Genomic DNA, 16,239 nt, shown 5'->3' with positions numbered 1-16,239 from the left:
CCAACGTACTGCAGAGGCCAGGCACTAGGGCAAGCCTGGGCTATGTTCTTCTGTGGGGAGTGGGTGATGTGTTGTTGGGGGTGTGTGTTTCTGTGGCTGTTTTACCTCCTCCCCATCGCAGGCATCTTGCCAGATCATTGCCAGTGCCAAGAGGCAGGATAGCCACTGGAGGATGCTTCGTTACGTTGGCCTTTTCTGTGGAAGCAAAAAAATTGAAATGAACTGTTGAACTCAGAACAATTAAAAAAACAAATAAATAAATAAAGGAAGGAAGGAAGGGGAAAAGGAAGAAATGGAATGAAGGAAGGAAGGAAATAAGGAAAGAAGAACACAGGAGAAAAAGGAAGGAAAAAAGGAAGAAAGAAGAAATACAATAATGTGACATTAAATGCAAAAATTCCAGTAGGTGCTTGCAAGTTGAGAACTATTGCATTTCAGAGACACCGACAAGCATGTACTCTGTTTTTTATAATTTTGTAATAATTGGTAAAACATAATCAATGACTATTATTTACCAGGTATGAGAGTATCACAATAAAGTCTTTTAAATATTTTAACTCATTAAAAAATGAGGTATGTATTTTTAAAAAATATAATGTCTGTTGAAGTGCTCAAAAAAGGCAGGCCTAAGCAGCACAAAATACATAAGATTATGGAAAAATGGAATTGCATTACTTTGGTGCAACAATGATTGAAAGTCATGGACAATTTTCCTCTGTACACATTTTCCATGAAATTTCTGAGGGTATCTCATCTGTTCAAGAGGATGGCCAAAATGAGCTACTTTCCGTTTAGCTCCTGAAGAAAAAAAATATGTTTAAACTTCAACATGGGACATATTTTGCCTAATGGTTAAGACAGCTGAAAATCATTGATTTTGTTAAAGTGAGTAAGTTACTAACGCTGCCCTGTACTGTTTCCTGCCTGGTGATGCTGGGCATCAGAACTCACAGCACAGGCAGCTGGATCGGGGGACACGAGTCGGATTCCCATAGGGTGGAGCTGTACATCGCCACCTGCGCGACGTGCATATTTCATGTCTGTAACTTTATGGGCTCTCCCTTCTCAACCCACAATGCTTGTAAGTGTGCTGAAGGACACAGAGAGAGGCTGTGATGAAAAACCCCAAATTCAGATTTTTGGAAGGCAAAATTATGATTATTGCCACTCTACAATTCAAGTCACTTTTTGACTAATGCTAACTTGCGCAGTTCTTAAATGCTAGTTCTCTTCTCAAAAACAGCATATAAAGTGTGTGTGTGTGTGTGTGTGTGTGTGTGTGTATGCGTGCCTTTGATTGAGAAGATCAGAATTTTCACTGTGGCTTCTTTTTATTATAAATGAGAAATAAGAATTGCTGCAAATTTAACCAAATGTGTGGACGACAAACTGAATTCATTTTTTTTTTAATCTTTCAGTGTGTGAAAAAGTTGGATGTCCTCATTTGCAATGATAAATATAATTGTGTCACAGTTTATGGAGACAGAAATATTTTGAATCAAATCATTTTGTGAAAGGGGCTGCTTTTAAACAAAGAATTGGCAAACAGAGTAATGGAAATGAGGTCTAAAAATATCTATTGTTGTAGTTTTACCCTCTCCATAAGGGCAAATCATGGTCTGTATGACTAAATGGTCTGAAAAGAAAAACAGCATTCGTCTAGTTTTCTTGGGATGTGTGTTTATATTTTCTCTTTAATAATCTACATGCTTCATTTGCCTATAAGAATCAAACAACTTAAATTTGGCATGATAGGCAGTATAGAATATTTATCCAGTTCTATCAGTTCAGATCTGTAAGGTGTTGTTGTAACTATTTAGTTTCTCCAGGTTTTGGATTGTTGATCTCTGAAGGGGACTACTGTTAGAATTTATTATTGAGTTTTGAGGAAGCCATAGGATTGTTTAGGATTATTGGATAGTATGTATACATAAAATAGCTATGAGGGCGTTGGTGATGGCTGATGACAATGGCATGAAATGTGTCCAGGTTTCATGGCAGAGCAAAGTAAGAACATTTAGTGGCACAGACTGTACCAAACGTGCTAAGATAACTTGGCATCCCTGGGTGGGGCAAAACAAGCAGGTTGTCCAGGAATTTAATTTAAACATACCTATAAAGGATTAGTAACTACACTGAGAAGTTGATTAGAAGACAAGATTTTAGATAATCGAAAAATGGATATATCTTAAAATTTGAATTACAGGCCCAGCACAGTAGCCTAGTGGCTAAAGTTCTTGCCTTGCACATGCTGAGAATCCCATATGGACATGGTTCTAATCCCAGCTGCACCTCTTCCCATCTAGTTCCCTGCTCGTGGCTGGGGAAAGCGGTCAAGGACAGCCCAAAGCCTTGGGACCTTGTACCAGTGTGGGAGACCCAGACGAAGCTCCTCGCTTTGAATTGGTGCAGCTCCGGCCTTTGTGGCCGCTTAGGGAGTAAATCATTGGATGAAAGAAAGATCTTTCTCTCTGCTTCTCCTCCTCTCTATATATCTGACTTTCCAATGAAAATAAAATAAATCTTTAAAAAATTGAATTCCTGATGAATATATTAAGCTGGTAAATGGTGTACAGCTTGTCAGATGTCCACCCATATCCTTGCATCCAATGATATGCAGGTTAACAATGCTACACTTGATCTTAGCCAAAAGGCCGAGAAGCGATAGGTTAACGATGCATACACAGCCAAAGCAAAGCCGATGATTGCCGTTCACTCTCCAGCCATATTAAATATGCATGCTCATTACCTATGCAATCCAAAATCCAGCCCACAGTTCCATCTCCGCCACAGGCTAACACTCTGAAGTCAGGAACATCACGGAAAAAGTTTAACCTGAAAAATAAGCATATTATGGTACACGACTGATATTTTAAACTGAGGAGTTTTTCAATTTTGTACTATTAGCATTTTCTCGAAAAATGCACATTTCTTTTATAAATGTATTTCATTGATATGCTATATATCATGCAAACATAATTTGTAACAACATATCCCAGGGTCTACAATTTAAAAGTATTTTGCAATAGTACACGTTAATTTCTGTACTAAATATATTCTTATAAACTTTAAAATTTTAACACTGATAAATTACAACACTTTTCATTAAAGTATGTAATGTGAAGTTCACATACTCTAGTTTTGCCAACTTCAAATGGTCAAGTAAAAGGTCAAAAAACTATGATTGAATTTGAAGATATACATATTAAGCTGCTCTTATAAACCCATCTTCAGAACATTGTGGAAGTACCCTCAAACACTATATAACTGAATACTTCTTGTCGATCACTGTTTTCTCCCCTTTAGGGACAAGTATCTGAGGAACACCAAAGATGCCTCCCTTATCCGAGTGTCTGATTTTGAATCCTGACTCTACTCCTGATGCATTTTCTATTAATACATACCGTACAAGGCAATAGGTGATGGCTTCAGTAATTGGATCCCCACCCCCTACATGGGTGACCTGGACTGATTTGGGCTGATAAAACTTTCTTTCTACTATTTAGTGTGGTAAGAAATTTTATTGTGAGCAAATGTTTAAGTTTTTTTGTTGCATCTTTTGAGATGATACTTTGGCTGTCTCACATAGTAGACTGTTATAAGAACACGGAGTAACGGGTTTTTGGATTATTAAATCATTTGTGTAATCTTTGTCGACACCTACATGGGTCATCATTTAGTAGCATTAAGTAAATGATTTTTGGTTGGTAGCATTTTATTTGGAAGTTTGGCACCTCTATAATGAATCTACCCCTTTTTTATCTCATACCACCTCTGTTGCCAGGAGTAACGGTGAAGAGTCCAGTGGAAATGCCTGCATCCCATAAGCATGATTGCAGTTGCCTTTTTGAATTCAGAGCCTGTAGGATAGTGGCCGATTGCTCAAGTGGTTGGGCCCCTGCCGCCTGGGTGGGAGACCTGAATGAGCTCCCCAGACCTGGCCAATGCAGGCTGGCTGAACTGAAGCAGAAGATGAGAACTTTCTCTCTGTGTGTCAGTCTGACTCTGTTACTCTCATTTATTCTACAACGAGAATACGTTCTCTCTTCCTATTTTAAAGGAGGAATGTGTATTACATTGTAAAATTCTTTAAAAACTGAGAGCATACGCACATAAAACAACTCAGTTTCTAGTGAGTCTCTCATTTTTCATGTAAATATCGAACTGCTTAAATTCCTTTAAAAATGATTGAAAAACATCCCTTCCTTTGAATCCTCCCTATGCCAGCTCTTAGCAGTTATGCTGCTGTAGCCATTCGTGAATCTCACTGAGGTTTCCAAGCACGTGGCACTAAAGCTTTGGAAAGCTTTCCAGCCCAGAAAAGCAGCTGGGACATTACTCTCTAAATAGAGCTCGTGGTTTTAAAATTGTCACCCTTCCTTCTCCAGTAGCATTCTACCCCACGTGGTCAGGCCAGCTTATGCTGTGTAAAACGATTGCTAAATGGATGGAAAAACTGGCCTCTGTCTATCTCAACTTCTTAATCCACTCAATCTATGCAGTTTTTTCCTACAGAGTCATTCATTCTTTATCTCACTCATCCATTGGATAGCAGCCTTGAAAATGTATGGAGTCATTCTGAGACTTAGCTTCTTGCTCTTTAAAATGAAATTACCATCATCTGCTTCGCTGGACTATTTACATACACATAAATAAGAGACATATGTAAATGTATTGTACCACCCACAGGTCATCACTGATGTCATTTCTTGTTCTCTTTAAGACAAGGAGTACATGTACATCTTAGACACACTGTCACTCTATCTCCCCAACCGCTCATCTCCTGTTTTCTGAAACAAGAGGCAGAATTGTGTGAAAACCCCGTCTGGATTGACCATTGAGGACAGTTCACCTACCTCTAGTCTGAAAATGTGACTAGTGGACAATTGGCAGATCTGTTTGCTGCACTGGAGATCTAAGGCATGGGGGAGGCAACTGGGATTCAGGACAGGAAAGCCCAAGAGACAGAGGGGGGCCCAAGACATAGAGGGGGGCCCAAGAGATAGAGGGGAGCCCATAACTTGGGCTCTTAGCGGCAGCGACTTTTCTCCTTGTCAGGGTGCAGCAACCAGCAGCCAAGCGCCCCGCACTTCACAGTGGCCATGCTAATGGCAGAAGCAAGGAGAGCCAGCAGAGTGTGGGAGGATGGCCCTGCTGGGCAGCTGGAGTGCTACATGGGTACTTTTATGGATCATTTGTTCAGTTCACATGAAGAAGAAGTCAGCATAGCATTTCAAAGTGAGATATTCATATGTGTTTGACAAACACATAGTGTTAAGAATTATATACTACCATAATATTAATGGATTTGTGACTAGTAAAACTTGTGAGTGGAGTATAATTAATCGTATTATTATTTTATGACCCTTCTCGATTTTCCCTGCTGAACCATGGTCCTTGCGTATTTATTTTATTGAACTCTTTAATTAGTTGGACACTCAGTCTTTGACTATAATGTAAATTTAAAATACATTATCTTAAAAAAGATATTGTCGTGTAAGAAAAAAAGTTTGGCTCCTAGATTTAGTTTTGCTGTTTTCATGGACATTTTTATATTTTAGTAAACTGTCAAAAATTTATCAAGGCAATTAACGATGATTGAATTTTCCATGTTGGTTTTCCTGGTTCTTCTCATTTCTCTTCAGCAGTACTTCATGTGGGAAGCCAGCTCTGATTTTCTCTTCACATATTTCTGCCGCAGCCACACTGCAACATCCTCAAAGTTTCGCTTATGCAAGGTCAGTGAGCGCTAGGAATCTCATGTGTAGCATGGCTTCTAAGGTTGGTGTTGTTGCAATATACATTTTCGGCCTCATATTAAATGTTATCACACTCACACATATACAAAAGTGGGTGATGGGTTTGTAATGTGTAATACTATAGACCCGAACGCAGATAATTTGATACTTCATAAATTTACTGTTCATTATAATAAATGTTCAAATAAGCACTTAAACAGAAAATCAATGCACTTTCATTTGTGCCATTTAAAGACATACCAAGAAGTTATCTTAGAAGAAATTATAATGCTGATTCCAGCATTTTGAAGTGTCTTAAAATCAGATTTCTTTAATGGCCATATGCATTCCTGTTGATTCCAATCTTCCAATCTCACATGCAATTATTTTTAAAGAATAAGAGATATCTATTTACATAGGATGTGGATGCACTAGTTAGGAACCAGAATGAACGTATAAAGTAAAAGTGTGGCAATTAAGAGGTGTACCTATTGTTGTATATTAAAACTCATATGCATTGAATCTGAAGGAAATTTGCATGAGATTCACAAACAGTTTAGCATATCAATGCATAGTGAATGCATCCCGACTTTAATTATACACATTCATGTCCCTTTGTTTTGAAGAAATATAAGACTGAGGATTAAAAATGACTTCACCGTATGTCATCAACCCTCCTCTTCTTTTTCCTTCTCTGTGTTTAGAGAAACATCCTTTGCAGCTAGTACTTGCTTTGAGGAGATTCTGCACTCCAATTCAAGCACTGGGAGCCAGAAACAAGCATCCTTATCTCTCATTATTCTGCTGCATTCATATTCATCTCTGCCTGTATACAGTTACATACTATTATTCTTGAAGTTACAATATTATAGGGCTTCACCATCACCTCATGAAAATCGGGGTGCATTTTCTGGTCTCTGCGCTACTATTGTTTGCAAAACTGCAGTTTGCAAAGACAAATTTTGGTAGCTTCTACCTGTTTTCTAATGCCCAGAATGAAACTATACATACTATGTTATTACTGGTATTAGTATTGCTGCTGCAGTACATTTAAAACATGACAGATTTCATGATATGATGCGACACCATGGAGTACATGTTGCTCTAGCTTAAAAAGCCCGCACAGGAAGCACTTAGTTCTGTCAAATACTAATTTAATTATATGTGTATAAGTAATTGCTATACATTTCTCTGGTTTTGATAACATCAGTTTCTTAGTGTTGACTCATCAATTTAATACAACTCCTCCACTATTTCAGCTTCATGTAAAACTGTCACCATGTCCTCCCATCTTGCATTTTGTATATTTATTAAAAAAAACAGCTCAGAAAAAGTATGTGCAATTCTGCCAAACGAGCCAGCTATCTCACTTCTGGGAATATATCCAAAGGAAATGAAGTCTGCATATGAGAAAAGAATTTGTGATCCTATATTTACAGCCACACAATCTACAATAGCAATGACATGGGAGCAACCCAGATGCCTGCCAAAAGAAGCATGAATAAAGGAAAGCTGTGGTACTCAGCCGTCAAAAAGAATGAAATCCTACCATTTACAACCAAATAGTAGCAACTAGGGATCATTATGCTCAGTGAAGCAAGTCAATCCCAAAAGAACAAATATCATATATTCTGATATAAGGCAACCTTCATGCAAAATAGGAGATCAGTATCCCTCTCAATACCGTTTGCTACAACTTAGGGGGTTTGATATTTTGGTTTTTATTTTCATTCATTCAAAAAAGTTTTTACTTATTAATTTCCTCACTGACTCATAGCTCATACAATAGCATTGTTTACTTCAAGAAAGTCTTTGATTTTCTTTTTCATTTCTTCAGCATCACATTGGTTATTCATTAGCATATTATTTAACATCATGTTGTTGTAAAATTTCTATTTTTCTCCCTGTTGTTGATTTTGTTTTATGGGGATGTATAGTAACTGTGTAGTAGAGACTATCACATACAAATATGAAGATACAATGCAGTGTGCTTCTCTACTTTCAAAGCAAAGGTGGACTCCCAATCAAACTGTTGAATGTATCTCAACAATAGGATGCTGGTCTCTCTGCCAGTGTCCATGCTTACGATATCAGGATACACTTAAACAGCAGGATGATGGAGGACTGCTAGAGGATATGAAGGACTACACTATTATAATAAAATGGGGAAAATCAGTGTGTGGGGGGGCAGTGGGTATTGGGGAGGTGGGAAGGGCAATCCTGGAGCCTATGGAAGTGTGTCACAGAATAATAAAATAAATTAAAAAAAGGAAAGTTTACCTTCATGAACAAATTTGGCTGCTGCTTAGAAATGTATAAAGACAAGAAGACATTACATGAAAGTAAGCAGAAAAGCTACTAAAGATTAGGTTGAATTCATTTTAATGAGCCCATATAACCTAAAGCTATTAATACCACATCAGTAAGAACGTTCAAAGTGTCTGAAAACTCATACATTCCAGTGAAACGTTAATTTCATTCTGCCTGGCAATCCCCAAAACATCTGTTATGCCTATACGCATTTTAGAAGCAAAGCAAAGAAAGATTTAAAAAAGGAGAGGAACAACGAGAAGACACAGTAGAGAAGATGAAAGGTAGAGGATGAGAGAAAATTTACACCTGCAAGCTGTGATGTCACCTTATTAAATAACTCTAGCATTCTCCCTGGTTTAAATGAGTTAGAAATGAGATTCCAATAAATAATGGCTCAGAACTGTGGTCTGAATATTTTTCTTTTTTGATTCTTACTCTTAGAACAATAATCTTAAAAAAGAGAAATAATAATTCTGAGAAAAAGATAAATTCAAGTTTCTTCTAGAATATTTTAGAATGAACAAAAGCATGAACATGTTTATTTAAAATAGTTTAGAAAACATTATTCATTATTTGTTTAGTATGAGAATCAATATTAAATATTGTTTTTATAGTAGATGGAAAATAGGCACTGTTTTAGCATATATTAAATAGATGCAAAAACTTAGCATTTAAGAGTCACAGCTGAAGCTAAATAGAAGTCATGGGATGCCACTGTTTTCAACGAGCGGTGTGATCACACAGTCCAGGCTACTCTGTGATCAAGCTGACGCTGGAAATGGTCCTGACAACAGGATGGGTCTGATGTTCCTCATCATCTTGGGTAAGGAAATCCTCTCCATTTTAACTCTAATGAGAGAGTTAACTGAAATGACCCACCTTCATTCCTTATTCTGTGCACATTACTATGCTTCCCTGCTGTCCTAGGGGCACACCCACCCTAGTTTCCAGAATGAACTATTGCTTGATTTAAGAACTGCAAATAGAAGTCAGCTGGATCTAAATTTGTTGTGATTTTTTTTTCTTTTGACACTGCACAGCATTAAGCAACATGTATGTTTTATTTTGGCCATATTCTCTCCAAAATTAAACATTTTCTGAATTGGAAATTAAAGGAGTTAATGGAACTGGACAGTATTTGTAAGAATGATTGTTGTGAAAAGCATTTCAAGGGAGAGAAAGCGAAGCAGAGAGACCAAGACAACCACCCTGTTTATTCCCTAAATGCTGCAACAGCCAGGACTGGGCCAGTCTCATCCAGGGCCTCCATTGCAGGGTCCCATGCATTTGGATTAGCTTTTGCCTTTGAGGTGCATTGGCTGGAAGCTGGATCAGAAGTAGAGGTCAGCACTTAATCACAGATACAACAACATGGAGTGAACGCATCACAAATTGTTTCTTTGCCTGCCCTTGAACTATTTCCATACTATATTCAATAGTGTAAGTACATACTGATGTTTATGTTCATACTAAATATCTAAAGGTATTAACGGATGTGTATATTATACCTGCAGTGCTACATGGATCTATATGGAAAAGCAATATAAAATATTTCTCTTAGACAATAAGTTGGAGAGAAGGTGGGAACAGGAGTTCTCTATCAGACATGAGGAAGTTGAGACTCCCATAGGATGTGTGCTCATAGAAAGTAAAGAACAGGGTTGAAGCAGCTGCCTTCCCTTTGTCTCTGCATTACAAAACACGAGCAAGGAAAATGTTGCTTATGTGGGGTGTGATGTTTGTAAAAGAAACTGCATGCATTTTATTAGAGAAAACTCATAAAAGATTTGATTGAAGACAGTTTACAAATGAAGAATTATAAGATTCAGAATAACATAATATTTTTATTCACTGACTGTCCAATATACTTTCCTAAATTTTGTCTTACATCGGATATTTTCATGTGACAACAAGCTTAAATTATATTTTAATGAAGAAGTTGAAGGACAATTTTGATTTCTTCTATAAGGATACATTCAAATATGTTTTAATTAATGTTTTGCTAGAGTTGTTTAACTTGGCTTCACAAGTCATCATGGTAATGCAAAATGTTAGTGTTGTAAAGTTGTGAGACTCTAGCAATATGCTTCGTCACAGCTAAGCTGTGAGGCAGCCAGGCATTCCAGTGTTTTGCTGTGCCTAAACTGATGAAGCTCTGTGAGGTCCAAGTCGTGATGCACTAGGGTGAGTCGACTGTGTCTTCAGTGAGGTCTGCCTCAGACGTGCACAAGATGTGAGCATCCTTACTGCTGGTGACGTCGGTGTTGATGATTCACAAGCCCAGTGAAGTCACACTGGGCAATGACAGTGTTCCCAGCAGGTGCTGCTGCTGCGTGGGAGCGACCAACGTGCACTAAGATGTCTGTAAACCGCACACTCCAGGTGTTGCAGCAATCAGGCAACCTGTATCGCCAACCTCTTCCCTTAGAGCCTAGGACGCACACGGCTGCTTCAGATACACCAGCCCTGAGACTGCAAATTGACGTGGAGGTCTTGACTCATGAAAATTAAAATGCCTCAATAAAACAATAATCACAACAAATGAACAATAGAAAGTCTACCTGATCGCATTACTAAGGTATCTGTTAAACCCTTGAGGAGTTCCTACGCAAGGGAGGGGTACTGAAGTATAAGAGCCAGTCCCTTCAGGTGCAACTGGCTCCAAGCACACCGTTTAACTGAAAATGCTGATCATTCTATCTACAGGATTCAAGGGATTTAAGACTCATCAGAAAAACACAAATGAGATGAAACACTAAAGTGTTTTTAAAGAAAAGCAATTTTTTTTTAAATTCAACAATCGTACCGTTTTCATAGATGTTTATATAAATTAACATTATTTTCTTGCACACTAAAATATTATTTCACTATTCTGCACGGGATTTTTCTAATTCAATTGTCTTCCAATTCACACCAACTGGTTACACTTGTCATGATTACGGACATTAGAGAGTACACAAGAATATTATATTTATGTATCTGCATTGATTATTCTTATGTTAAATTACTTTGTACTTTGTATTCCTGCATTGTAGCATTTCAATGGAACAATGAGTTATAACCGTGAAAATACTAGCAGGATTGATATTGCCCAGTACTTTATAACTTGAATGACTTAAGATTTCAGTCCAGTTGTTTATCTTCTGTTTCTTGGTGATCCCAGAATCAGTAAGAACCTGAGCGATTTTTGTGCACGATTGTGGGGGAAACGCTCATTTATTAGACAACTGTGGCTTTATTCTTAGCTAGCAGGATATTAGAGCTTCTATGGATTCAATTATAATGTATGTGCCCACAAAAACCAGTTCAAACAGAATTTTAAATTCGTGCATTTACTATCTTGCCACAGTGATGCTTTCAACCAAAATCTGTATATACATTTCATTAGAGAAACAAATATGCAAATCATGAGTGCCAAACTTTTAAGTTGAATTTACGATACCATTATTACTAAAATCCTACACTTCACCTTCAGCTGTCAGGGCTGTAACCTGTGCTCATGGATCCTGCAATGCGGACAGATAAACACTGAATCTGGAATCAAAAATGAAATTATTAGCCCACCCATGTGGTAAACAGTTTTTAATTTTTTTTTTTTAGTATAACATAGCAAGAATGTCATCAGGTAAATGTGTGATTAAGACATGAATATGGACAGCTCTGCCTCCTACCTATGGCTGAGAGAGCTGCACAGGATGGCCCAAGCCTTGGGCCCCTGACCCACATGGGACACCTGGAAGCAGCCCCTGGCTCCCAGCTTTGCACTGCCTCAGCTCCAGCAGCTGCAGTCATTTGGGCTCCAAGATCGACCCATGTCTTCCTCTCTCTGAAACTCTTTCAAGTGAAAAATAAATAAATCTTTAAAAAATTATATTCTGTCCTAAAAACCCAGATGTGTTTGGGTTGGGATGTGAAAGGCAGCCTCAATGACTTCCAAAATACACCCCAAATTAGCTGTTGCTTGTCTCTTGGAATGGCAGCTGACTTCCACCCGTCTTAATATTTTAATCACACGTTCACTTGATGACATTCTTGCTACGCTATACTAAATAAAAAATTTTTAGATGTTTTTACAACATGGTTGGGCTAAGAATTTTCTCTTCGGTTCCAGATTCTGTGTTTATCGCTGTCTTCTTGGAGCTCAGTATGAGCAGTCAAGCGGGGCTGGGTTCCATCTAGTTCAAGGTTCAGAGATGTCTTCTGTCAAGCAGCATGCTTTATCTCTTCCAAGTTTCGTAACCCATAAAGCACCAGTGCATGTTGTTTGCTGCTTGACATTTTTTTTTTGCAGGTTTCAATATCTTGTTCCTTATACCTATCTTGAGAATGACCTTTTCCGCCATGTTCCTGTTACCTTCTTGTTCAGCTCCAAGAACACTGAGTTTCTCCCTACAATTCTGAGCACTCGCTATGCATGATCCAGTCCCAAAGCCATGTTCACACCAATCTCTGAACCTGCCCATTAGGGATCCTTTTTCACAAATTACTTTGAACTAGACAGTTTTAAACAGCTGAAAGGTCTCATTCCTCCACCTCACAGGCAGGGGCCAGTTTGCCACTGCAGGAATCATATCTGAAGACTCCTTAGATATTTGATCTAGACAGCAGAGAGACAGGACTCTGGATTTTGGAGTGGATGCTAGAAAAAATACGAGTTTAGGAATGACAGGGAAGAAATAGATGCTTCTGTACATAAGAAACAGATGCGTTTGGGAAGGGAAGTTGGAATGCTGTGGTTTGCACGTTTTTGTCCTTCTGGAGTGCACAATGGAGCTTAGTCCCCAGTGATCAGAACATGAGTGCCTCATCTGCATGAGTGAAACCAGTGCTCTCCAAGGACTCCTTTGGACTGTGTGCCATGCGAGGTCACCTCCTGTGTCCTCAGGGTGCTGCAGGTGCCTTCCTGGAAGCAGAGAATGAGCACTGCCCAGTCTACAAATCTGTAGGTAATTCGATTTGGATTTCCTGACCTCCAGAATAGCAAGAAACAAACTTTCAGGAATAATGAAGTATCCAGGTTTGATATTTTGTTAATGCGAGTGGAGTAGAATTAAACAAAAGTTAAAGCAAACAGACAAATGAACTGGTCACTTTATTAGCCAGTTCAGAAGAAACTTCGTTTATCCAGAGTATTCAAGGGATATGGATAAGACATGACCTCTAAACCACAAACCAGAAATTTCTGTCTAATTATTGTGAGATGAGAAGTAAAATTCCAGATGTATGGCTTCTTTGAACTCATAATGCAATCACTGTTAGGTCAGCAGTGATGAAACCGCTAACATGTCCCGAATGGAGGAATGGTCGGCCTTTTTGTGATGCTGTGGCAGTAAGTTCAGTTTGTGTCTCTCTTGTTAATCTGAAGATTTTTAATTTAAGAGCATAAATCAGTTTACAAACTTAATCCTTAAGTGATCAAGACAGTCAAAATTACACTTACATATTTAATTGAGAGGAAGCCTACAGCATCATTTGCTTGATATTATATGATTAATCATAAGAAGTGGAGAGGCAAATGCTTTATTAATGCATCAATAAAGAAACTCGCTCTGTGCAATTACCGTAGAGTTAGTTTGAAGCTGAGTGAACGTTTTCTTAACCTTTGGAGGATTTTGTTCATTTCTCTGATTTGAATCCAAAGAAACATATGGAAAAGGTCAGCAGCTGACTCCAGAGGGTCTTAATTTAAATCAAAGATGGTGGGAAAGCTCTCAAGAAAACAATGACATCTGTACCATGTATTATGCATGTTCTAAGTTGTATACTTATTTTAATAAGAGAATATATTCCAAGAATTCACTACAGAAAGGTATGTGGTATTTGGAATAGGTGTATCTGTGGGTTGATGTTACATTTCAATTTTAAATTATTTACATTCTGCGTTTAATTCGGGTGGATGAAAGCAAAGTTTCTGCAAAGGAATTCATTATATATAGCTATGCTGAAAAGTTTGGAAATTTATTTATATATTTTAAAGTTATTTTGTATTTTATCTCAAGTCAGTAAATCCCATAGATACTTGGCTAACCGTTTTGGGTGATGATATAAGAACAAGTCATCTGTACTTTACTGAAGCATTCCTTGAAGGGACTAAGTCACAGGTAAACTACAAACTCGATATTATTTTCACAAAAGTCACACTATCCAGGGAAACTGATGTGCAACTAGAGATGTGCATATTAATGTAAAGAAAAATCTTACATTACTAGAATTAGGAAGTAATATTATCTACTTCATCCTTTCCAGCTCACTAAAAATACATGGTTCTGTTTCTCCTCTCTGTAAATCCACCTTTCCAATAAAAATAAATAACCTTTTAAAATAGAAATAATGCCAAATAATTTATTCAATTGCAGTACAATAAGCATCATCAAGAAATAACTATTATTATAACAATAATTTCAGAATCTTGAAGCAAGAGTCAATAAGATTCTCAAGAACGTTTTGGAAAATTCATGGAAAATTAAAAGATAGGCTTACTTTTTTCATCGTACTTATTTTTTTCCTTAAATGATGTTTGCATCAAAATAAAAATGATGTTTTCATTCTAAACACACTTCTTGAAGCATTCATGCAAAGGAAGCACAAAAAATGAAACAAAATACAAAGATTATTTCAATGATCTTGATTTGAGGAAATGTTTTCTCCCCAAACTTAGTAATAACGACACATCATTCAGATAACAGAAAAAAAATTTGCTATATTTTTCCATTGGTATGTAAGAATTGTATGTAATTATGGGTTACTATGGGATGATTCATTCAACACTGTGTGATGTTCAGAAGAGTGTGTTTATCCTGTAAAATACCATGTTGAAGTATTCGAAATCACTACTCTTAATTTTCTGAACTATGTGGTCTATTACCAATATCTATTCTCACCTTGTGACAAACATCCTAATGTTTCTTATAACAGGTGCCCACTGAATAACTTCTTCCCATCCATTTCACACCGCCATGCCAACCACCAACACTCTTTCCAGCCTCTGCTAACCAATGTTCTACCTTCTATATCTACAACATTCATGTTTTTAGACGAGGGTGCCTTGCTTATTGTACTTCATGTCCCTCAATTCGAAGGTGGTTGAGGGAAATTATGCTGGTTGATGTGGGCAAAAATGCAAATGGGATTCACAAAGAGAAAAAAACTGGCAAAACATTTGTAGCTTACACAAAATGATGACAGTAGCTGTGCAGTTGGCTCTTAAACTGGGTGCAAAGCAGACACGTCAAGAGGAAAACAGGAACGTTTACAGAGGACATTTAGTATAGACAAGACAATAGACTTGTTAGAGGCATCTTCTGCTTTGGTGTAACATGAATGTGAGGAATCATTTTCCATTACTGAATAAAGGATTGGTAGATGTTTTGGAGAGAGGGACCAATATGACTCAAATAGTGAGTAGTCTCTTGATTAAATTGAACCTAACAATGACTTTTCCACTAAGAATTAAATTTGCAGATGAATCCATATGTAGACACCTATAAAATGATAAGGAAAACTAATATTGAAGTACAAATTTAAATTTATTATGTACTTAACTGGAAAATTTGCTTTAATCATGGCGTGTGAGCCTGGCTTGGCTATAATTTGCATGTAGTTTGAGTGCCCATCAAATGCTCAGGTGTTGAAACTGAATTCTTATTGTGAGGTAAGGAGATAGAAGCTTAATCTGATCATGGGTTTTGGGGGTGGAGCCTATGGGAAGTGAAGAAAGAGAGGCTCCTTAGGACAGAATTTTCTGGTTGAATCCTTGTGGCTTTATAAGCAGTAAGAAAGGGACACATTGACACCATACACACAATCAGCCCCTGTCTGTTTCCATGAGATGCCTTGCACCACCTAGGGATTCTGTTAAAAAGAAAGCCATCACTATACACTTCAAGGAACTGAAAGCAAACAAACTTTGTATTGCATCACTGTAATGAAGAAAATGCCAATGCAGTCATCTACATCCAATTATTCTCCAATTCTACTGAATTGCCTAGTCACATATTAACATAGTCAAATACTTGGTCTCAACCCATTCCTGCTGCTTCAAGACTTCTGGATTCCTGTCCACGTTTTCTGGAGAGAAACAGAAAACCAAAATTGAAGCAATAGAAGAGTTAAACATTGCCAGCTAACAAAACATTTCATACCATCAATGACTTTGATAGGACAGGATGGAGAAGTACTGACAGAGGAA

The 16,239-nt window shown here is 37.6% G+C and overlaps 1 protein-coding gene and 1 pseudogene across 1 annotated transcript in view; both read right to left on the bottom strand.

Annotated features, from left to right (window-relative positions):
* Positions 1–16,239, bottom strand: part of DGKB (diacylglycerol kinase beta) — a 633,251-nt gene that overhangs the window by 349,166 nt on the left and 267,846 nt on the right. The window contains exons 17-18 of the mRNA XM_036493711.2: positions 2,750–2,835; positions 106–195 (exon numbers count right to left, since the gene is read on the bottom strand). Coding sequence (XP_036349604.2) covers positions 106–195; positions 2,750–2,835 — 176 coding nt within the window. The remainder of the gene's footprint in view (positions 1–105; positions 196–2,749; positions 2,836–16,239) is intronic.
* LOC131482813 (U2 spliceosomal RNA) lies at positions 2,446–2,666 on the bottom strand (annotated as a pseudogene).

Source organism: Ochotona princeps, chromosome 20 (assembly GCF_030435755.1).
Source record: "Ochotona princeps isolate mOchPri1 chromosome 20, mOchPri1.hap1, whole genome shotgun sequence".
NCBI classification, from domain to species: domain Eukaryota; kingdom Metazoa; phylum Chordata; class Mammalia; order Lagomorpha; family Ochotonidae; genus Ochotona; species Ochotona princeps.
The sequence above is the reverse complement of the archived record's forward strand: the minus strand, read 5'-3'. Positions and strand labels throughout refer to the sequence as shown.